The 24,699-nt window shown below is 43.0% G+C and overlaps 1 protein-coding gene across 8 annotated transcripts in view; it reads left to right on the forward strand.

Annotated features, from left to right (window-relative positions):
- LOC138196982 (ubiquitin carboxyl-terminal hydrolase 2-like) overlaps window positions 1–24,699 on the forward strand; it is a 53,433-nt gene that overhangs the window by 4,174 nt on the left and 24,560 nt on the right. For 6 of the 8 annotated variants that reach the window (XM_069147398.1, XM_069147399.1, XM_069147401.1 and 3 more), the window contains one exon: window positions 8,667–9,492. In XM_069147398.1, the coding sequence (XP_069003499.1) occupies window positions 8,731–9,492 (762 nt within the window). In that variant the 5' untranslated portion in view covers window positions 8,667–8,730. Of the gene's footprint in view, window positions 1–8,666; window positions 9,493–22,859; window positions 23,211–24,699 lie in introns of those variants that run through there. The other 2 variants (XM_069147404.1, XM_069147405.1) reach the window with 2 other exon arrangements.

The following is a 24,699-nucleotide window of genomic DNA, read 5'->3' on the forward strand; positions in this document are numbered from 1 at the left end:
GCTGATATTTTAGGAGTGATGTCCTATAAGTGACAGGGAGCCAGTAAAAAGCTGAAACCGGCATAATGTACGCATCTATGTTAAATTCTTGTAGGAAGACTTGGTGCAGATTTCCATCTGGAGTGGAGACAGAGAAGATTTATTCAAATTGATGATCTAAATCATTACAGTCGCTGAAACGTGACGTGATGACAGCTTGGATGACTTTTTCATTCGGATTTGGATTCCGCCAAAGTTCTTGGCTAATAGTTTCACGTGGAGGTCAAACTTTAGTTTTGGATAAAAAAATAATAATTGCTTGTTTAATTTAATTTGAGTAATTGTACAGAACAGAATCTGATCGAGCGAGACCAATCTTAGCTTCTTTAAGACATGCAAGTATTGATGTACATGCTGGTCCATAATTAAAAAGAAAGTGCAGTGCAGAGATACTATTCTCGGTTTGAGATGTCACATCTGTAGTTTTCCCACCAGAGAGCACTGACAAGATGATGTTCAGCCATTTGTATCATGTTTCTGCAACAAAACTATTATTGACATCAGTATCAACCACAACAGCCTGGTTTCACAAAAATATTGTGGCAAGTAAAAAAATAGTTTCGTTTCAGTTAGTGTTGGAAAAATTACTCAGAGGCTTGGTTCAAAATCAAACACATCGGACATTTATTCTTGCAAGAAGGAACACATACATGCACCCTCAAAGAGAGGTGTCCAGCAAAAAGGCCCCCTCCCTCCTCCGTAGGGCAGCTTTTATACAGTGGGACAAACAGTAGACCATCACCCCCATTCCCTTTGTACCTGCTTTCGTGTGGTAATACAGAGTTGGTTGTAGGTCACAAGATAGTCGTCAATTAGATGCGGAAAGAATCACTTGCAAATAAGACAGAAAACAGGAAACTTTGAGACTTTCTGGAGCCACAATGCAAACAAGAGGAAGAGACAAATCTTTTCTTTCCATCATTTAGGTTGTGGATACTTAGACATCCATTCATTTTGGGGCTTGTGTCAGTTTTGAATTGTGTCTTCTACCCAAGAGCTGTTACTATAAAAGGTGGACAAGAATTACAATTATAAGAGCGGACCAAGAATCGATCCTTGTGGTACACCACGTTTTAAATTGTCTGATGACAAAACATGATTGCGTATGGAAACGCAAAACGTTTGGTTTGACAGGTAACATTGAGACCGGGAGGGATATAACACAAAACATTAACTTTCATGTTTTAAATTGTGACATACTGCATTATATGACGTTAAGCGGGACATTTTAATCAACTTGAGTTCTCTCTGGTGAGCAAAACTACGTAACAAGTGACACTGATGTTTCTGTTTCCTTGTAATATAGCTGCAATAATCCCATATCGGTGGATGAATATCAGCCTGTTCCAATTATCAGTCACATGTGGGTCCAGGTGCTCCGACTCAGGTTCTGCGCCTACCTGTTGAAATACTGTGATCACTTGTGTCAAAAGCAAAAAGCAGCGCTGATGTCGGTCAGGGGCAGCGCAGAACACAAAGAGATGGCGCTTGTGTGAAAACCTTTTACATAAATCAGACGGGAATTTATCAAATATAATATTGTTATGGAGTTGTGCAAGAAGTGGCATTCATAAATTTGTTATTGATCGTATTCATTTTTTTAGATCGATATTTTAAAAATGAAACGTGAGTGACATCATCTGTGTTGAACGTGTTAACAGTAAAAACTGCTCCACAAGTGTGAAGCACAGATGTAACCACCAGTTGCTTCGAGCCACTTCTGTGTATCTAATGGATCTCTCGGCATCACTCGGTGGCCTGGCAGAGATCGATAGGAGCTTCAAATAATGATGGCGTCTAATTGACCGAATGATTAGCTCAATGAATAAAGAATTACAGCAGTCAGCTGCAGAGGCCGGAGCATCAATCACTAGCCCACAGATCCCGTCCTCTCTGAGGTCACCGCTGCGTCTATGGACCTCTCATGTGAGTCACCAACAGATGGTGGTTGTGATGAATGCGAGTTGGCTGCTGCTCTCCCGCTTTTCATATAATAGAAACGTGGTTGTGTAGTGAAGAATTGTAATGAGGAGGTGGCAGAAAATAGGAAGAAATGAATCTTTGAATCTCGGTGTTTTGGGGATGTGACTCTTTTTAGAGAGTCTAATAAAGTATGTTCAAGGATGGAAAATGAAAGGTAACAGAGTTGTTACGTTCAGAGCCCCTGAGCTTCTTAGCTCGCTGGAGGGGCAACTGAAGCCATTGATATTACATCTCTTTCATAACATTTATTATGAACCACATGTTTTCAGTTGCCACTTTAATTTTATGGTTTTATTTGCCACTCTATATATTCTTGTACCAGCACTGTGCATTGATGTAGTCCATTTCCCTTTCTTCTTGGTTTGTAAGTCTAAAGTGCTGCTTCCATGCAGTACTGCACTGCCTCTCACTACCTTTGGCTGAGGTCAAAACAAAGGTGTTGAATGGCATCTAACCAGTAACTATGGAAGGTCCAATTATGGCTTGTCAGAATAGAGAAGTAGTTAAGCCCGATTTTAATATGCTTGGCAACTAGTTGAAACAGGCAGAGAGGGAGGGCAGAGGCGTCAGTGTGGCCTTCACAGAAATCAGCAGTCTCTTATCTGCTCACATTTCAGGGTATACATATGGCAGCCTGTGACACTAAGCCAAAACCAGCACAGCTCCGAGATCTCAAACTCCCCATATTGATTTCTAACATTATGAGATCAAGACTACATCCACATCACGTTAGTTGTGCCTGGTTGCATGTGTTCATACGAGACAATACTGTGCTCCTACGTGACTTTCTAAATGGTTTGTGTGGTTTGCAAAAAGTCAACAAGGGTCATTTTAAAAGTAGCAGTACAATGATTCAAAGATAAAAAAAAAAAAAAAAAAACAACAACTCCATTATGAAAACATGACTTAAAGCTGCACTAATGAATAACATCTTAAAAGGTGTACTTGTAGTAACAAACCCAAATAGAATTTACACCCATTTCTCTTCCGTTCCTTTCTGTTTTACGAAGTGTTGTATTGTCTTTCAGCTCATTGTTTCGGTTCCACAGTCTTCAGCGTTACTGCTTTGCCTCATTATCAGTCTTAGCTCATTTGCAGCAGCAGTCCGCAGCTCTTCTCAGTGATCAAGCTGCATGAACACACCGTACAGACAGACAGCTGCCAGGCAAAGTTAGCAACACGTTGGCTAACATAATGGTGACCTGGATATTTCGCTCAGGAGTTGGTGGAGATGAAAACAGTTCATCGCCTCATCAGGTGGATAGGAAGCAAACGAATGCTGATTTCATAGCCCGCTTCTGCAAGTGGACAAACACATCATAGCTCTTCAGGAGGGATTAAGATCAGGGACGTCTTCCTCCCACGTAGCTGGCCAGCTACATCTGGTGAGAAGTGTGGAATAGATTCACACAGGGGTTTTTAAGTCTCAAAACATTTGCTCCTGTAAGGTCGGTAAATAATGACACAGTTGGTTTGAGCAAAACAAAACTTCTCCCCTCCGCAACCAAATGAGCGAACTCGACCGTGATGTCAGGTTGTCGATAAGAAGCCTCGTCGTTGCTTATCCTGCTTGAGAAGTAAATGTGTTACAATTCAATTTCATTTCATGTTAATGTGGTCAGCCAGGTCATCAGTTAGACATAAGTATTGATCGCACTGTGCTGTAGAGGAGTGAAATATTAATCTACTTGTTGCGCTTACATGTGTCTTCTTTCCATATTTATGACCTGTTAAACTTGACCTTCACATAAAAGCACTGAATTCCCTTCAGAAGTGCACCGAGTCAGCCAAGATTGAGCAAATCATTTACATATAATCATATGTGACTGATTATATGTAAATTACATCTCTACACACACAAAGACACACATACTCTCACTCCAAATCCCCAGAGAGCGTCCGTGCTGATGTTACATTCATGCAACTAATTCTTGGCGCCCTGCGTCACCACACACACTCGCCTCACGTACTTCAGATTGTCTCTGTACTGGAAGAGATGTGACTCGCTGACTCATTTTGAATTATGAATTGTCAAAAAAAAGCACAAGTTTTGCTGGAATAGCACAAGGAGGGTTTATTTATTTTATTGTGAATGCACAGGAATCTGTGTCGAAGAGTAAAAGCGTTCAAGCTGTGGGAATTGTTACTTTCGACACTCCTTGCGGGTGTTTCGTTAGTTTCGTGGATTCATTTTTTTTTTTTGGTAACGCTCGAATCCATGTCCGCGTACTGAACGTGAGGTTCCTAAAAAGTTTTTCGCTTGGTTTTCTGAAAGCTGCCCTGTAAGTGAAACCTCATCTCTTCAGCTCTCTGCCAGCAGGATGCCTGCAGTCAGCTGCTAAAATCTTCTCTTGCGTTGCGCTCCTGCGGTCTCTTGTGCCTCTCTGTCGACAGCTTTCTTAATACAGATTTAGGAGAAGCTTTGCAGACCAAGAGGCGCTTTCTCAGTAGCGCGGTGTTGTTCTCCCTGCGACCTCTCATGTTTGTTTCACTCTTATCCTGTTCTGTCATTTTCCAGTCGCTTGTTAGGCTTTTCATGTCCTGGGTGGTTCTCTAAAGACAGGAATGCGGAGCATTAAGTGCAGCCACCGTCTCTAGCTCTGATTGTAAGTGTAAATTGGTTGTGGAACATGTCCTGCTGCTACTTCTAAGTCCTTTATGCGTTGGTAGCAGGCAAACAAATGCAGCTTGTTGCCACGGTAGCTATGGCAACTGCTGGTTAGCACAGCCTCAGGGGAGGCCGAAAGTGCAGAATAGCCAGAGTGCGTTTGTGTGTTTGTGTGTGTGTGTGTGTGTGTGTGTGTGTGTGTGTGTGTGTGTGTGTGTGTGTTTGTGGCACATGCACGTGCCTGTGTTGTTGTTTCCGTGGAGACATCTCCTCTCAGAAGTGGAAACCATAGTTTGCTATCATCTTATCAATCCGGTGTGTCCGTGCTGTGTGGTGTTACTCCCACGGGTGTGACTTGTTGTTCACACTTCACTCTTAGCAGCTCGCCCACCAGCCCAGCCCGAGCTCCTTTCACCCAGCTGCCCGTTACCTTTGGTTGTGACACAGCTGTGGGGATACAGAGGGGCGCATGCACGAGGCAGTCAGGGGAAGGGTCGAATCAAGGCTGAGAGGATGCAGTCAGGGGGTAAAAGGACATGTAGGCTGCTTTAGTGAAGAGCCGGACTCATGCAACCGCATCTTTTACTTTTGCCAAAAAGAACAGAGCTCGTGGTACCACGGGTCACGCTGGATTCCCACCGTCATCTCGCTCACTGTTTTAGATCCTTGTGTTCGCACATCGCGAGGAGTCGCACAGTGAAGGTGTGAGCTGCTGTGATGATAAGGATGCGGTGAGCTTACCGGCCGCAGCCTTGCAGGTCAGTGGAATCTGCAGTGAGGAATGAGTTTTGCTTCAATCAAAGTCGGCTGCTCGGCTCGTGTTCAAGCAGCAAATTATACGGGAAATTAGCAGAAAATGTGCACAGTGAGAAAGCAGCAGACTAGACATGTTTTGGATTGAGGTAGTATGATTTTATAGAAATGTATTTTACTAAGATAATGAGCCCATGACAAGCAAAGATAAAACTCACAATACATTGCAATAAATGTGTTAAACACTACAGCCTGTTAATACTTTTAAAAAATGTGACTCTTAACTATACATATACCGACCCTAGAACATATTCATACAACAGAACCAAACATCTTTGACAAGGATATCATGAATAAAACAACAATGATTCATCGCTCAGGCACTAGAAAAACAGAACGGCTATAATTACAGATTATTTTCTCGTTTTTGTTGAAATTGTCTTTTTGCCTGGATAAGTCTTCTGTAGGAAACCGTTGTAACCGAAGACAGAAGAATTGAGTTGGATACAAAATACAAGACAAAACGTTAGGGATTGCCTTCATGCTACTCAAATCATCTTAAACACCAGGATAAACGTTCATGACTATAAATGCTAAACACATCCAAGTTAAAGTTCTGAAAACAGCAATTGAAGAGTGAAAAACTGTTAATAGACAACGGAAGATATTGCTGAATCCTGATTGGTGCTTTTTCCGACTTGGCCCAGCCCACTTCAGATTGTGTGATGATTTAGGACCACATCACTCATCGTAAGCAGCCGATTAAAGCCCTGCTGATAAGGAGGCTGATAGCTGCAGCAGAGTTACTCCGTCGGGTTTATGTCTGTAAAAATACAGCCGAGCTGTCGGCGCCTCCGGTCTCCGGTGAGGGGAGCAACAGCGCTGAAGGCTGCTGAATCGGGACTCATTTAAGCTTTAATAATCAGTGTCAGTGGTAATGACTTGTTCATGCATGTTGTGATTAACTCCAGTCTTCCAGAGAGGAATCTTTCTGGGCCATTTATCCTGTTTGGCTGGTGACTCAAACTCTCACACTAGTTGTTGTGGTTGTTGCTGGTTCGCTCCGCCTCAGTTCTGGCCCCGGCTTCCCGCCACATTGCCCTAACTTGGTAATTATCTGGCTCCAGTAACTGACAGAGGTGGTGATGGAGATTAAATCCAGATCCAGGCAACTATTGAGTGATGTCAGACACAGTCTCTGTGTTGCGGTGCCAAAACCGAAATAATGGCAAAATACCACCGCTTTCAAATTCTAGAAACAAACCTCGTGCATCTACAAAGCCTGGCTTTAGCCGGCGGACCTAAAGGGAGGACTGGTTCTTGATGCTGCTGGTCCAGCTGGCTTAGCCGTACTAAGCTGAATGGCCCCAGCCGCCCGGCCTGCCTCTGTGTGTTTTGGCCAGCAGTGTGTGTTGGGCCGTCTCCAGCACGGTGCCAGTCTGCCTACTCCAGATCCATAAGCTGAATTATTGATAAACCCGCGGTCTCAGGAAGATGGAGAGAGGGCAGCGGAGGGAGAAAGTGATAGGCACCCAGAAGGAAGGGAAATTACACCGAGGAGGCGGGTGGACTCGGAGGGGAGGCAGGTTGCCGAGGAGGAAGAGAACGACGGAGGATGGGAAGCAGTGAGGGAGAGAGAGAGAGAGAGAGAGAGAGGGAGGGAGAGAGAGAGAGAGAGAGAGAAGAGGGGAGAGAAACAGATTAAAGAAATAGGAGCCTCTCTCACTGAACTCAACACGGATCAGCAACACCAGATACTTTTATTTATTCAGACGCTGCTGTGCATGTGAACAAGAGCCTCTCTCTGCCTCGGCCGCCACGGGAACACACTGTGCTGGACCGGCTGGACTCTGCCATCATAGCTGTGGGAGAGCGGAGGGGTGCTGGGGCCCTTCAGGAGAGGGCATGTACAATTTGAGAAGTTAAAATAGCCTGTATAGATTCTCTTCCATATAGTTTTACACATTTTGGAGAATGAGGTTGAAGTTGCTGGAGGGTGGTGGGGGGTTCCTAATGGAGGACTTTTTCCTCCATTATCTGATTAGAGAGTCCAAGAAAACCTGTGATACAGTTGTATATAATATCAAGCCATCGGTAAAATTGACTTGACTATTGTAAAGTATTTTAATAATTCAAAAATTAATATATAGACGTCATGTAGTTTGATAGACCTGAGGTCGGACATATGCAAAACGTTCAGTGAAAAGACGGACACAAATGTATATTCATCTTCAGAATATAACGCAACCTTTCATACAGTCTGAACACGAAAGTAAAAAAGATAAAGAACATCGTACAGTTCGTCCATTGTTCACTAAAGAGAGATTAAACCATAGATTTCATATTAAAGTCCCCGTGAAGGCCAATAAGTTGAAGATGGTTGTTTCGGCTCCCGGTAGTTTTACCAACATGGATCTGAAAGCAGTTTGGGATGTAAAATCTTGGTGTAAAAAGGTGGAGCTTATTAAATAGAAAAATGAGAACTTCCTTGCCCGATGTCGATGTGTTAAAATGCTTCGTTACACCGGGCAAAACTGCCACGTCAGACAAAATCACATCTGTCTGGCACAACATTCGCTCGTATTAACAAACTATAACAACATTAAAGAATGGGACTGTAAAGCTTAAAACATGTCTTTCATTTGAAATGTGAAAGACACGGACAGCAAAGTGTACATGTGCACTGCTGTCTTTTTTTTTTTATACGACCAGAAATGGTCATTTATTCACATGCAGTCGCTATAAAGTCCAAAATGGTTCCATTATTTTTGTAGACCAATTTAGTGGAGGCATTGCCCATTAGTTAGCACTCACTGTTGCATTATGGACCACTCAGACATTAGATAAACTTTGTTAAAGTAGACTTGATGTTCACTTTAATATGATTCTGATAATATAGTGCACTGGATGGAGGCTAATCGCTGCCCGTAAGTCAGGAAAAACAAAGTGAATAATCACTTTGAAACTGGACTGCAGTAATGTAAAGGAAGTGTGATTTGTAGTAAGTGACAAGATGATGATTTAATCCTTTGAAGGGCAGGACAATGAGTATCTGGTATTTGTGTTACACAGTAAGCCTGCTATCCATCATCGTTTTCATGGTATTAAAGTCAGTCATGCACTTTCTTCAATCCTCTTGTCTCTTTAAAACCAGATCATGCTTAGGGAAGCAAGAATAAACGATGTCCTAACTGCTGCCTCCGTTGTTGCTGTAGTGTAAGTATCGATTTGATTGTTGCTGATGAACTAATACAGAGCTTGTGTCTCTTTGCTGTGTCTGCAGTCGATGCGGTCTTCCAGAGGCTCTCCCTCCCCGTGGCTGAGAAACCAGCAGCAGCAGCAGCAGCATGTCCCGCGTCTCCTCCACCGCCAAGCGCTACGCTGGCCCCTCCTACACCAGCCACTACAGCTCCTACGGCTCCTCCCTGACCCCGGGCCTTAGCTCCTACAGCGAGCGGGACAGGCTCTCCTCCTACAAGTCGCCCACTTCCTCCTCCTCCGCCTCCTCCTCAGGTTACTCCTCCTCCAGCTATCTGAACAGCTCCGCCATCCGCAGCCGCAACTACAGCACCTCCTCGGACCCCGACCGCGACCGCGACCGCGGTCGAACCATCCCACGCACCGACATCCTTGGAAGCAGCAGCATCGGCCGCCGGAGCGAGAGCCTCAGCAGAACCCCCGTCAAGAGCTACGGAGGGTCGGGGCTGAGCGGGGGGTCGGCCTACACCGGCTACAGTTCCTACTCCTCGTCCTCGGCCCAGTCCAGCTACCTCTCTTCTTCACCGGTGGCCTCCAGCATCTCGCTCAACCGACGGAAATCTGTATCCCAGAGTGACTTGAGCAGGGACCTGGCCTCTCTGCGCCTCAACGACGCCTCCTCCTCCTCCATCCCCTCCTCTTCCACCAGTGCCCTGCGGAGCTACCGCAGTCGGGCCAGCGATGTGGCTGACTCATATGGCACCAGCTCCCGCCCGAGCTACTCAGGTCTGTCGCGGAGCTCCACCCAGGAGGCCTTCGGCAGCAGCAGCAGCAGCAGCAGAGCCTTCAGCTCATCGACTTGGGAGCCGAGCAGTAACGGGCTGTCCAACTCCCCCACCAGGGACTCCACGGTAAGACAAAGTCAACTGTTCTTATTCTGCTTTTATTGGAGACGTACTCCTCCAGAGAGGATCAATAGCCAGGAGCTGAGTAAGGCTGAGTGGAATCAAAGCTGCAGTCGTCACCACAGAGCCACACTGCCTTCATTTCATTAAGTCCACACATGGAACTCCCCCACAATGCTTTGTTGCTGCTGGTAGCACTGTTTTTTACCAAATGGGGGCACTATTGCTCAGAACAGAGTCAATGCACTTGAGGTCCTGGTTTACAATAACATCCCACACACGTTAAACTCTTCCATCTTTTTTTTGTAGCCTGTTTGAGCTAGTTAGTAAAAATAAACATTACAATATACCTTATTCTCTCCTATCATCATAATAACAGTCCTATATTATGCAAACCAGAGTTCACTAGTCCAGTCCTCGTATGTAGTTCAGTGGTTATGTGACAAATGAGCTCTTAGCTTGGATATGTGACCCCTTGTAGCCCAGCAATTAGCTAGCTTACACCTCTGTGAAGCTGAGGGTGAGCTGGGTCTGTGGGCCACGAGGCTCAGTAGTTCAGTATTAATGACCTGAGGTTACTCTAAGCAGGTCAGAGAGCACCACTGACCCACTTCCCCTCTGGATTAGTCCCGATAACCGCTTACGTGAATGTTGGCGGGTCGGATGGTTGGAAAGAAGAAGAAGAGTGAGAAAGAGAATTAGGTAGAATTTATGATCGTTTTGGCTTAAAAGTGGTTTTAAGTGCATTTTGACTGGTTTCATCCATGAATGAATATGTTTTAAAATGTTATCACAGGTAGGATCAAACCCACAGTCCTCACTTTGTGGCATATTTCATTTATTCTGAGTTCTGTTGCTCATCATGTTCATTATATATCAGCCTTAGCATTAACAGGGAATAGTTCAAGACAGCATTTCTTGTTCCTACGTACATCATAGTCATTCATCAGAACCACAGCCAAAGTCATTTACTGAATGTATAAACACATAGAACAGCAGTATGGTGAAAGAGCAGTATATATAGCATATACAGTACATGTGTATATGATGTATGGACACAACAACAGTAATATTTTGAATATATAATATAAAAAAAAACAATGATAGAGCTGAAACAATTATAAGTTGATCAATTACTGAATCAAAAACACATTGATTATCAAAAATGTTTTATAATCAGTTCATTGTTTGAAAGATTTTCATGTAAAACTGCCCAATATTTGCTTATTCCAGCTGCTGCAGTGGGAGGATCTGAATATTTTCGTGTTTTGAGTTGTGATCTTTTTTTCTTCCGTAAAATACGCATTTTCATTATTTATTCCACACCAGTGTGAGGAAATAATCCGCTGATTCATTGCGATTCTCAACAAAAGCTTCAACAAAAACATTCTGCGCTTGACTTTGAGTTCATTAATTAACATTGGACTCCGTGATATTATATTATACAGCTGTTCCTATGTTGTCATATTTCCCCTGAGTCCCGAGTAAATGTCATCCAGTGCCCTGCACATCCACCCAGGTGTTTTCACTTTCTCTGGCCGTTCGGACACACCGTGCGCTCGGGTTGAAAGCGGGCGGCCCTGTCGCAGGGAATTACGTGAGGTCACTGGACACCGTGTACTAGTCAGAAAGTCTGCACACCCACGCAGTCCTGAGAGGAGCTCTAATCACGCAGATTAATTAAAATCACCCGTGTGGGTGTACCATGGGTGTTCCGGCCCTTTAAAACAAACAGTCATTTGAAAATATCATAATACAAACGACTATGTAATACAGTATGACGATACTATGAAGAAGGGCGTTTTAACAGTATTAACCAGCTGGTCTTGTGCTACCTGCTGACGTCAGGAAGTACACTCCTCTCATGGAAGTCTCTATTTAGACATAGAAGAAAATGAAACAACACGACCCCCACATTTCCAAATCCTGAGCTCTGCTGGGTCAGGGATGAAGATCACTTTATGTCCACGGGACGACGGAGTGAACTGTAGAAAAAACAAAGGGGGGGCTCTATTAAAACAAAGCAGTGAAATGCTCTTTGCTGAAAACATTAATTTGATAGTGAACTGTGAACGTGTAGCTCCTCACCGACGTGCAAGGATTTTCCCTGGAGCCAGCGGCCACCCATCCCGATCAGCTCAGGTCAATAACTTGTTAACCTCATTTCAAAATGTCTTAGTCAATAAAAAAGATTCCCCAGGAAATGGAGGGCAGTGAAGTATAAGTGACCCATTTTTATTTGCAGTGGAACCAACAAGCCCGAACTTGATTTTTGTATTATTGACCTATCAAATAATCAACACCTATCCATCGCACAGGGACTGAGAGGTAGAGGGCTTTAACTGGATGTCACCAGCTGGACCATTAGTGCTGTTAATGAACCGAAGGCCTCTGTTACTCCAGGCCTCTTCCCTCAGGGCTGGGTGTCGCACTGACAGCACAGAAATTAGCCCCACTTTGGTTCTGTCTTATGTTTATGTAACAACAATGCGTAGACAACTTGTGCTGAACAGCAACCGCTGTGGCAACAAATGACGTTTACTGGCTCGTAGTCATATTTAGTACATCGATAGCAGAAGTAGAGCGAAAGTGTTTCAGTCAGTGAAATGACTAAGACTTGGTGCGCTGAGCTGAGAAAGATGCATTTAACGTCCTATGTAGGAGTCTCACTTAAATAGTAGTAGCGGTAGTTGATTAATGCTAAATATATTATTATTTTTATTTATTATTATATTATCCCCGTTTTACAGGGAGTTATATGGTGCAGTTGAGCAACCAGCTGCAGGAAGAAATCGATGCCAACTGAGAAAAAGTCCCTAAAATCAGGAAACCTCCGCAAGGCTAGCTGTTTCCATCCGTTTCCAGTCTTTATGCTAAGCTAAGCTAACTAGCTACATATTTACCGTTCTGAATCTCCTCACAAAACACTTGAGAGGAACTTATAAGAATACTTTATAAATGTCAATCAACTATTCAATTCAACTTTATTTATATAACGCCAAATCATAACATAGGTTATTTCATGGCACTTAACACATTAAAGTCCTTACAGCAAAACTATACAATATTATACAGAGAAACCCAACAATTCAACAATTCCCACATAAGATAGGAGGGAAAAAAAACTCCTCTTTAAGGGAGAAAAACCTCCAACAGAAGGAAGAAAAACTCCCTCTGAACAGGAAGAGACCTCCGACAGAACCAGGCTCAGAGGTGGGCGGCCATCTGCCTCGACCGGTTGGGGTGAGAGGAGAGCAGAGAGAGAAAAGGACAGCATAGAGATAGAAGAGAAGAACTGTTGATGGAAATGACAAGCGCAGGGCAGAGACATGCAGCTCCATGACGGGACATCTGCAAAAGAAAGAAGAGAAACTACGCGAGCGAGGGAACTGAATGGAGACAACAGATAATAATAAGAAACTATGGGAGAGAAAAAGATGGTGAGGTATGAGTCAGTTAAAGAGTAGGAGGAAAGAAAAGAAGCTCAGCATGTAACGAGGTCCCCCAGCAGCCTCGGCCTATAACAGCATAACTAAGGGTTGGTTCAGGTCTACCTGAGCCAGCCCTAACTACAGGCTTTATCAAAAAGGGACGTTTTGAGTCTAATCTTAAAGCCAGAGAGGGTTTCTGCCCCTCGAACACAAACTGGGAGCTGGTTCCACAGGAGAGGAGCCTGAAAACTGAAGCTCCGCCTCCCATTCTACTTCTGGAAACTCTAGGAACCAGAAGTAGACCAGCGTACTGAGAGAAGTGCTCTGCTAGGATTATACTACTATAAGTAAATATAAACCAGTCATTAATTTAGATGTACTTAAATAGGCAGTGAGCAGAATTATTACGATCGTTAGCTGCAAATGTAGCTTGATTCATGTGTGTTAGTGTGGATGATGGTCCCTTTAAACATGCACTTATCAGCAAACATGGCTTCATGCAAAAAACAAAAACAAAAAAAAAGGCGAGTGTCAAGGTTGTGTGTGTTTTGGCCAACATGTAAATATATGTGACATTGATGATGATGATGATGATGATGAGGGGTGGACATGTGCTGTGTCCCGTCCCAAGCGGGCTGTGCCTAATGTGCACCGTCTGACACATTTGGGTGGTTCGGGGGCTGTCAGCGGTGATCTCATAACTGATGAGACTCACAGTGACGCTTTGAGCACTCTCCGGTACGGGACCAGCGATATTAGGTCAGCCATCCTCAGGGCAACAGAACTTTTATCAGCTTCAACATCAAGACGACGAAGAAATAATCTTCCTGTTATTCATAGTGATCATACGAATCCACCCTCCAGTCACCGTCAAGGCTGCAACCACGGATTATTTCCAGTGACCGTTCATTGACCTGGCAATTACTGAACTTTAAAAATCACCAAAAAGTTATTATTTTCTGTCAAATGGATGAATCATTAAATGTTTCAGCCATACATGCTGCTGTTAAACGTTCACTTGTTGCTATTTAGAATTTGTTTTCATTGACAAAAATATGACTGACGGAGGTGGGTGGATTTTTTTTTTTTCCCCTTTTTTTCTTCTACAGTGCAACGTTTCGTGACATAACATAAAAAATAAAAAAAAATACAGCTAAAATATAGCAGATACTGTATATACAGAGAAATGACTTCATGAACGGTACATGGATTTACATAACCTGCACTGCTACTGAAGAATGTTCAACAGATTCTGTTGCTCAAGTCAGAAAACACGTTTGGTGTATAAACATCCAGATATCATGCTTCTTGTTTCGTTTAAGACAGTAAATCACAACTCCTCCAATTCCCTCCACATATTCTTCAACTTCACTTTCAGCCTCAATATGTAGAATAAAACCTCTTTCCGACTTTTTTTTTGTTGCAGTTGTAGTTTGTCGAACTTCCCAGTAACAGCAGTGACAGCAGTTCTCCAGAATTAATGGAGAACAACTTAAATGAACACGAGCTCTCCTCTTGTTGTTGTGACATGCATGTCTAAGCTCACTTGCAGTGTTGAAGGGTCTCTTGAAATGCTGCTTGGCGAAGCAAGGCTAAACCCAATCCTGATATTTTCCCAGAAGCTTCCAACACATAAATAGCAGCTGCTGGTGCCTCATGGCGTTGTACATCTTGTGCCATGTGGAAGGCAAGCTGGTTAACATGACTCTTATCATCCTTGTTTTTCCTGTTTTCTCCTCATGCGTAATATTCAAATCAGACCAGGATACATAGAAGAAACCAGAAGGACCCTCTGAGACCGCTGCCATGGCGAATAGTCCACTCGTCAGTGATATGTTAATCTGGAACTGCACCACAACCGTTATAAATGTCCGGATATATTTCCACAACTATGAGAAAGATGTCAAAATATGCTAGTGCCAAGCTGAAGCTTCAAATCTCAGCTGTTGTACCAGTTCCAGTTCTCCTCTATGAAGCCACTTTCCCACAGTGCTCCATAACAACTGGTCCACGTGAATCCCAGAGGATCCCTCGTACCTGTTGAGGATCCCTCGTACCTGTGAATGTGGATTGTGATATGAAGTCTGTATTTCTAGACTTGTTGGTTTTTAGTCACTATTTACTGCCATTAACCTGATTTTTATAGCCCCAACAAGTCATCTTAGGGTATTTTAGGACATAAGGTCGAGACCTGAGAGTATTATAGAGAGAAACACAACAATTCAACTTTTTTTACATGAGCAAAAAATGTCGCGACAGCAGGAGGACAAACTCCCCTTCAACAGGAGGAAAACTCGGTCGGGACCAGACTGAGAGGTGCGTGGCCATCTGCCACCACGGACTTCTGTTTAGGGCTATGCTTCCTTCATACCGTCACCCAGCTGGCCAGGCGTCCGAGCTGCTCAGGACTAGTTAAAAGGGGCTACGCCGGGTCGGCATCAGCTTCTGGGAGCTGACTAGCTAATGCAGCAAACATGTTGTTTTCTACAATCCGGAGATGTGATCCAAATTCAGTGAGCCTCGCCTCCAAAGCTGTGAAACGATTTCATCAATTCTAAATACCATTATCACGAAAGGAGGGAACGGAGAAACTTAACAGCAGACACGCTGAGCAGGAAAGAGAAAGGGAAACGTATAAAGTACAAAATGTTACAACGTCGAAACTTAGCCGCTTTACAGAGACATTTAGTGTTTGGGAGCTGAGATAAATCCATGAACAGCAGCGCGGTGCATTGGCAACAGGAAGCGACCCGATATGCCAATATATTACTGCGACGGCAGACGTGACACACAGGATCAATGATTAACATGCACGGTATTTAGTAAGACAAATTTGGTATCTCACAATGTAAGTGAACGTAAAAAAAATGATGCGGATGCTTCAGATCCACTATAAAAACTTGACGGGTTCTTCCTTGACCCATGACACAGCATTCTACCACATTTCATGTGAATCTGGGCCGGTCATCTCTCCATAATCCTGATGACAAACAAAGAAATCAACAAACAAACCACACCAACAACATAACCTCCTTTGGAGAGTTTATTAAAAACACGACTGCATGAAGCATTTTTATGGATTTGATCTTCTTCATCACATGCTTCTCATGTGTTTCTCTGAATTCATCAGAACCTATTCATGACTGGGAGCAGCTTGTGCAATAACTGCCGGTATCTTGTAAATGATGGAGCTCCCAGCTCTGATAACAGTGCTCGAGCCTGTGAGTTGTTGGTCTTGTAATAAACTGGGTCACAGCAAGAACTTATAGAAAGTTTATATATAGTTTATCACGTGTCTATTAGTTCTGATAACACACTGCTCAGCAAAATAATTACGGAGATCTTAGAAATACTAAAAAATAGGAACAAAAGTGCAAGAAGAACCAACTCTCAGGTTAGTCCAACTTACATTTAATAGTACATTGAAATTATTACCCAAAACTTTGATCTACATATAGTTTGTATGTGTTCACTGTTTTTCTTTTTTTCTTTTCGCTGTGTGGTATTTTTAGCAACATTAAGCTGTTTCACTCTATTTTCAACCTTCTCATAAAGTGCTTTTGATAATCTGAGTAAACTGTTGGCGTGGTTACAACCTGTCTGCTCACCTCACTCCATTATTATAATCACTACTGGGACTTTTTCAGGTTGTCTTCAGGAGGTTTTCGGGCTCCATTGTCGCGTTGATTTCCATCCAGCTCGTTGATAAGACAACGACAGCCTTTCACTCACTTTTACTCTGTTGCTCCTGCAGACAATCAGCCACACGGAGGCCAGGTCTTACCCCAAGTAGCGCTGTTCCTGCTTTGTGTCTAGACTTTTTGTTGAGTCAACAATATTTTTAGACTTTCTGACTCAGTTTGCCACCCTGGTCAGGCAGATTATGGTTTGAATAAAAAAAATTAAAAAAAAGGGGGGGGGAAAAAACACATTCTAGTACAGGATGGAGCTTTTCTTTAGTCTTTGGCAAATAAGGGCCAGCAGCTCTGTTTTGTAAGCTAGTATTGTTGGCCCGCTTGATTATGAGGGTTTTTGGGTCAGTGTGTGGCACGTCTGTCAGGAAAGCTATTTTAACAGTACACATAAACTGCTGTTCACTGCTACAGTACTGTAGTGTTTCATGGGTGTACCAGTATCAAATCTGGCAACCTTAAATCCAGGCTGCCTTATTATTTGTTGATACTTTCAAATTAAAACTAAATGTTAAATATTCTATTCATACACAGAGCAATACGAGTGCGGGGGGGGGGGGGCAGATGGACGGCCAGAGAGCGAATAAGAAGTGACTTTGGCGAACGACACAGAGATAACTGGTGGAGAAATTTTATTCACTGAAAATTTCATGAGACTATTTGAATGGGAGTCTATGGAGCCGCAGGCTTTTTGGAGCCAACCTCTAGTGGCACTCGGTGGTATTGCAGTGATTATTAACTGCAATACCACCTCTGCATTGGCTTCATTTTTAAGACCCAGAAGCCACGCCCACGTTGACACACACACACACACACACACACACACACACACACACACACACACAGTCAATGGGTAGACCTCATTATCTGTCCCCCAAATGAACTTCAAACTATTTCTTAGAAGCACTTGCTGACCCCTGAGGTTTTCTTAAACAGCCCCCACTTGTGCACAGTGAGTCTAGCCAACACCTTATGATTGTTATCTCAACCACTGCGGAGCAGTAACCAAGTTCATAACTGTACTCAAGAGTTCATGAAGGTGGAGCAAATAAATAAATTTGCTTTGTGGGTCAGCTTTCCCTTCACCACTATAGTCTGATACAATGGTTACATTACACCTAACTTTAGTCATAATAGAAATATTAACCATGACATTTAAAAAAAATAAATATATTTTACCTTTTATTTTGTAGTTTAACAGAAGATTTCTAACTCAAAGTCTACATGCTCGTTTCTTTTCAAGCAGTCGTCCACATTTCATTCAGAAGAGAATTAGCTCAGTTGTCATGGAGCTCAGTTGTCTCACGTTTTGAATGAAGCTTTGAGGAATGTAAATACAGACCATGTTAAATATAGTTGGTAGGGCCAGAAAAGGTAGTCAGTGCACCTGGAGTTATAGTTATGTTTAAAAAAAAAATGGAAATAGTGTTCTTTTTTTTTCTTTTTTTTTTATCAAACTCATTAAAACCCGAGTGTGCAGCAATAATGCTTTAAGGTGAGTGGGAACAATGGGAAAGTAGTTACTGTAGTTGTTATCAGCAGTTGTAGTAAGCTGTGACACACAAATCACACAATACAGCATTGAGGCCATGCAATTTGCATCAAAAAATCTGAACCCTAACCCTTCTCAAAGAAATAACGGTAATATTTGAAAACAGGCATGTCACACATTTTCTTAATCCAGTATGACTGAAAATATCCCAAACACATTTCCATTAATCTCCTTATAATTCATTATTTTTTTTAAAAGAAGCTCCTTAAAACTCAAGAAGTTGCCAAAGAATCGTTACAAATCTTCATCAGTATCAAAGTGAGAGTTGTTTCTACATCCGTGGCTTCATTGCAAACAGGAAGTGCTAATAACTAATTTAGCATACTGTTGGTGTCAAACAAACACATGCAGGCTTAAGAAGGAGGTGTGTGTGTGTGTGTGTGTGGGAGGGGGGGGGGGTATAGTAGCCCACAACTAACTGAATCCATAGCAACATCATAACTCTTCTTTACAATCCTCAAACCCGCCCAAATTATAGTAAATGTAGTTCCAAAACATAGATCACGATAATCTCCCAAATCAAGGTAAAAACAATAGAAGACAATAGAAGTTATGAAATCCAGTTTTTCCATCCACATTTCATGTTGCACTATCAATATTTTGATGTCTTACTTTGGCTCCCACCAACGTGGTCTTTATATCCCCGAAAGACCGACTTTCCCTCCCGACCACTTGCATGCAGACATTACACGAGTGCTGGAGATTAAAGATAAGGGTTGACGGGGGATGTTTGAAAGTCCTCCCTTACATTCTTTCTAATTAGGAGCAGATAAGCAGCTAGTTTTAATCGACTAAAAAGGTCAGTTCAGACTCAAAAGATAAAACTAGAGATAATCTGGTGTATATTTAACTTTGGCCTTTTAATTTTCTCTTCAGTTCGACATGGACCGTACTGAACGCTTCATTCTGTTCTCAAACATGGACACGGAAGGTTTCAGCCCGTTCTCGGCCGCTCCCACATCCTCTCCCACATCCTCTCCCACATCCTCTCCCACATCCTCTCCCACATACTCTCCCACATCCTCTCCCAAACTCTCCCACATTCGTACGTCGAGGCGAAGCCGGTGTCCAAGCATCAAGTACTCGCGAGCTGAATAATCCTATGTGCCGCGTAAAGAATGTAGAAGAACAGCCCATCGGCGACAATGAATTGCTGTATTTGCACTCCAAAAGACTACGTTGTCCGGAGGGTAAAATTAAACCCCTCAGTGCCTAATTTAGTCCAGAGATAGAACAGCTGTCCCAAGATAATTGTACTTTGACTTCTCCTAGATAACATTGCTCAGAGACAGCTTTTGTCCCATTTAAATACTAGACGGCTTCGCTTTTTTTGTGTCAGATATCGGAATACAAACATTGACTTCTCACGTTGTAGTTTTCCACCTCAAGGATTTAGACATCGCTCACACACACGTACACACGTTTAGCCTGCTGAAGGAATGTGCTCCTTGGTTATTTGTTGTGTACACATTACTTGAGCCTGGGTCATGAGATAGTTGCTGGGAACATGCTGCACTGCGTTCACTTCAACACATCAGTTGAGGTAGAGTGACCCCCCACTGTGACCCGGTGACGACGAGTACGGACAAGCGGGATGAAACGATGGCAGACGGCACACGTTCCTTCAGATGTTGGCCTGGTTGGTGTTATGGTGACTCTGAATCACATTGCCCTTCGTGGGAGGCGAGGTACAGCACATTCTTCTGCCTTTCTTGCTAATTAACTTTATATGCAGTCGTAAACGTATTATAAAAACTGATCAAATGCCAAGTCTCAGACCGATCAGCTGACGAGTGTAGCTGCCAGCAGAACTATAACATGATACTGCAAATAATTCTTAAAACAGTTCTAGTTTTGAATTTCTGAAAAATCAAAACATAACCCTCATTTGCTAAAAACAGATGCATTCGCTCATTGTTAAGTCTTCGGGACTCAGTCAGATTGAATCACACTGTGAGTCATGTGACCTTATTCATGGAACTGAAAAACACCCAATAAAAAACCCGCCTACAAGCTCTACACAATGTTTTTAGACTATGATAGATGAGTTGTTTTCTTACACTGAAAAGACTCTTCTGTAAACGAGTTCATGTTCGGTCCCTCGACAAGGAATCTTAGCTTTTAGTTGTTTATTACCGATATTATTATTTTTAGCAATACATATTTTTAAATGTATTAGTCTAACATCTTTAATCGACATGTTGCTCATTTCTGAGTAAACCAAGGGAATACTTGCTCACTCAACCTCAAAGCTGCTCTTATTAATATCTTATATTAGTAATCGATCAAATGACTATGAGTTTGTAATAAGTGTCACTTGTGGTTACAAACTTACAAACAATGTTTCCATTGACTGTGAAGATCCCCTCAGCTTAACGGAGCATTTTAATGTCTTCCAGGTTGTTTTGATTCTCTGGATGGCAACTCTAAAGGCCCCATATTTTACGATTATATTTTTAGAAGAGATGAGGTTTTATGTACCAGGAGCTACCTTCATATACTTTTACATCTCCTCTCTTAAGTTTCTCTCCAGAGCTCTGACAAGAACAGGCCGTTTTGTGTCTTAAAGGCGCCCTGATATAAGAGACCCTCTCTTCTGATTGGCTGACTCTTTCTGAGTGACACAAACCACAGCTTCCTTTTGGCCTTGTAGATTGCTAGCTACGCGACAGATCGACCGCTCTGTATTTCCTTCCATGTAAAATGTTGGACGATGGGCTGTGCTGAGGGTGGACACTTATTGTGACATCACAAACTTACAGTATTCAAAATAGTACAGTTGTTGAATAGCGATTGTGTGCATTTCACTGTGGACTCAGTGTTTTAACACTTTCACCTTTTTTTTTTTAAAGCACCGAGACCTGCTTCATAATAAAAAAGGAAATGGTAAGCTGAATTTATACAATACAGGACCTTTGATTTGTTTGGTTCAGTCTCACAGCAAGCAGCTATTATCAGTTCAAAGTGTGAAACAGCAGACAGACAAAGTGAACTACTGCCTGCCTGGTGAACATAGTAAAGCATTTATCAGGAGTTATTTGAGGATCAGACTTCCTTTGGGGTCCAGAAGCTCCAAATGAACATAAGTGTGGTATTCGCTGGATGCGTTAAATAAAATCAGATGCACACCAGCAAGTTTGCAAAGTTAAACTTAAAGGTGATAAAACTGAATGAGTTCCTATATCTTGTTTCTGCTGCCAACAAGGTCCCAAAAATGAACTAATGCGTAACATCTCAATTGATGATGGGAAAAAATGTAGTTCATGTAGACCTGAGACACACTGGCTGCACTGTGTGTGTGTGTGTGTGTGTGTGTGTGTGTGGTGTCTCCCTCGCTGTACTGCTGCAGCTCACTTGGCTGTGTGTGTGTGTGTGTGTGTGTGTGTCCACATGATCAGTGTGTCCGTTAATGTTGCTCCTATCATGAAATAATTAGGTTCCGCTGGATTATCTGGAAATCAGTAATCAAATGTTTGAGGTCTGTCAAGTGAAGAGTTGTAACCAAAAAGCAGTCACGCTATTTGTGTGTGCCCTCAGACACACACACACACACACACACACACACACACACACACACACACACACACACACACACACGTACGTACAGACGGAGAGATAAAGAGAAGGACACACACTCCCTTCAGCCTTCAATTATGGACATAATATAACGAGGGCCTATATGCTGGGACTTGATACTACACGTGGTCGCAGATGTTTTGCCACAGCAGCCAGCCAGCTGTGACGTCCGTGCTCGGCTCCTCTGGCGCAGGCTGTGACAGCTCTAACCTGTTGACATGTATGACGACATCAAAATCAAGACGTCTGCATCCCACGCGCTGCAAACACACAGTGTCCCAGGCGTCCGTGCGCTGTTGTCAGTTGTCGTTGTATTGTATGAAATTGATGCCGGAGCCTCGCTTCACATTTAACGTAGACTTTTGTCACTAGTGTCAAGGTAGCAACAAGATATTCTTATTTGTTAAATAAAGAGCAACGTTTTGAACAAAGGTGGCTATAAATCTGCTCCTTTTGAGCCCTATTTGATATTTACCCACATAACTGTTGTCTGGCTCTACCTAGGTAATGTTGGTAAGGTAGTCATTCTTCTTCATCCTTTCATGACAGACTGAAACAAACTCCTACTAAAGACAAACTCCTCTTTGTGCTGCCGGTGAATCACCGGGACCTCCTCTCCGGCCGCTTCCCTAATTTTAGAAGCTGTGGCTCAGATTGTGGGAGAGCACACATCACTGTTGTCACGGTAAGACCGCTGTGTCATACAGACATGGAGCCGTGGGCCCTACAGGTTCGTTTCACGTCATGGTCATTATGGAGAAGAGTCGTCTCCTCGGACCGCAGCAGCAGCAGCGTGGAGAAGATGCTCTCTGACGTCGACGGCACGGCTGGAGGCGGGCGATGACGTTTGTTGGAGGCCCGAGTTTTAGCCGAGCTAAAAGGGGGCGGAGCTTCCGTCCCGTAACGCGGACCGGGAGTCCGGTGAGCATTTAATACCGTTCACAGACCAACTCCGTCCGAAGGACCAGCGGGTCGCTCACACCTGCGTGGAATGAAACCGCAGTCGGTCCCTCTTCTCCCGGTAGGACGTGTCTCTGGCCGGTTTTATTTGGCCTCAATCGCTTCCCACATTATACTGCAAGTAGAAGAAATGAAAGGGTAAGCTACAGGTCTTCTGTTTGGCCTGATTTGTGAGGTTGGTGCCGCTATGTTTCTATGAATGAATGACAACAGGCATCAGAAAGAGAGTAAAACGTCTCAATTTGCATTGCTGCAATAGAGAACAGCTCAATAACCAAAGGACAGGAGCGCTCAGAAAATCACCGCGGTCGCCTGAATAAGTCGGACCGGAGTAGTCGGTTTCTTTTCCCCGCCAGCATGCCGAGCATGCGACAGTCCTACACGGTGACGGTACCCGAGGAGCCGCCGGCAGCTGCTTTCCCGTTCCTGAAGCAGGAGATGCGGAGAAAAGGCAGCATGTCTGGGTCGGTGCTGGTCTCAACCTTCGTAGGGCTTCTGATAAACCAAGCCAAGGTAAGAGAGACAGGAGCCGCCGTGTTCCGTTAGCGCTGCTTCGAAGAGCGCATCACACCAAAGTCCATTCAAAAATCAAGCGATTTAAGGATTTTTTTTTTTTTTTTTGTAATACTGCCCAAGATGTAAATTCGTAAAGCTCCAGTTTGGACGCTTTGTGAATGGATGCCATATACGCAGCAACTAATAAGTAAGAAGTAGCAGTTATACAGAAACCGGTGAGTGTTCAGTAGTATTTACTATCGTAATGTCACAAAAAAAATACTCCTGGCTGGGTGGTAACAAGCAGTGAATAGTACAAATGTTTTTTATATTCAAATGCCACTTTACGATTTATATTATGCTGCATTCAATAAATGCCCAATACTTAATACTGTTCAAAGGCATGTATTCTGTATGTTTTGAGGTTATTGTGGGAAGGAATTTGGACAGGGGTTCATAGATACTGTAATAGTGTTGTGGCTTCTTGCAGGTAAAGTGTGTGTGTGTGGGGGGGGGCATTAAAAAGAGGACACAGATGTTTATTTCACATACAATGTGTGTCTTGTGAGGGATGATGTCAGTTGAGCGTTGAAGTGAGTCATTTGCAGAGGTAAGCCGCTCTCTTAAGCCGCTGTACTCTACTGTGCCAGGATCAGTAGTCCTGCACTGGCAGGTCACTGGTTATATAACCTGCGTTTAATCCCCCTCATACACTACAGCTGCTCTTACTACACTTGCTCTTATGCATCCTGCTGTTGGCCTCTAATGGAAACAAACACAGGAACTGACAGGGCTTTCTATGATTATATATCTATGCTGCCTCTAGCTATTCCCACATGGAGCAACCATGTAGATTTAAGTAGATAATGTGCAGAAAACCACATAAATCCAGCGCAGCGTTTAGACAAAGGGATATGGGAATACTTTTTTACTCAAAACCGCCGTTGATGTTTTCTGTTAACTAAAATTATTTGACCTTTTTACTGTAAGGTATCTCTTCCTATGTAGTGTGCCCTGAGATGACTCATGTCAAGATTTGGCGCTATGTAAATCTAATTTAGTTGTTTTTTTTGGGAGATATGCAATTGTTTGCATTTTATATTTTTAGTTAAAAAACCTCTAATTTTTATAAACACAGGACATGACAAAGAAAAAAAATCTGGCAAATTTGCAGCCAAAAAGTAATATTGTGCAGATTGTACTGTGTATTCTGAGTTAAATCACCCAACGAACAATTGAATTAAATCAATAAATACATTCACTGCATGATGAAATCGAATTTTAGTAAATGCCATTGGCTCAAACAGAACCGATACGGTCAGTGCACCTGACAAAGAGACGCTCAATCCCAGTATGTGTCTTTCGCCAGATATTTTTCTTCAACCATGGCAGATAAATGGAGGTTAAAATTACACATGCATTTTTTATAGTGACATTTAAAAGCCCATCTGTCAGCTGTATTTGTCCTGATATGGGTAGAAGAAGATGCATGACTTTAAGTTTGTGA

This window comes from Embiotoca jacksoni, unplaced genomic scaffold, assembly GCF_022577435.1.
Source record: "Embiotoca jacksoni isolate LCO1_2020_lvr unplaced genomic scaffold, fEmbJac1.0.p SCAF_14, whole genome shotgun sequence".
NCBI classification, from domain to species: Eukaryota; Metazoa; Chordata; class Actinopteri; family Embiotocidae; genus Embiotoca; species Embiotoca jacksoni.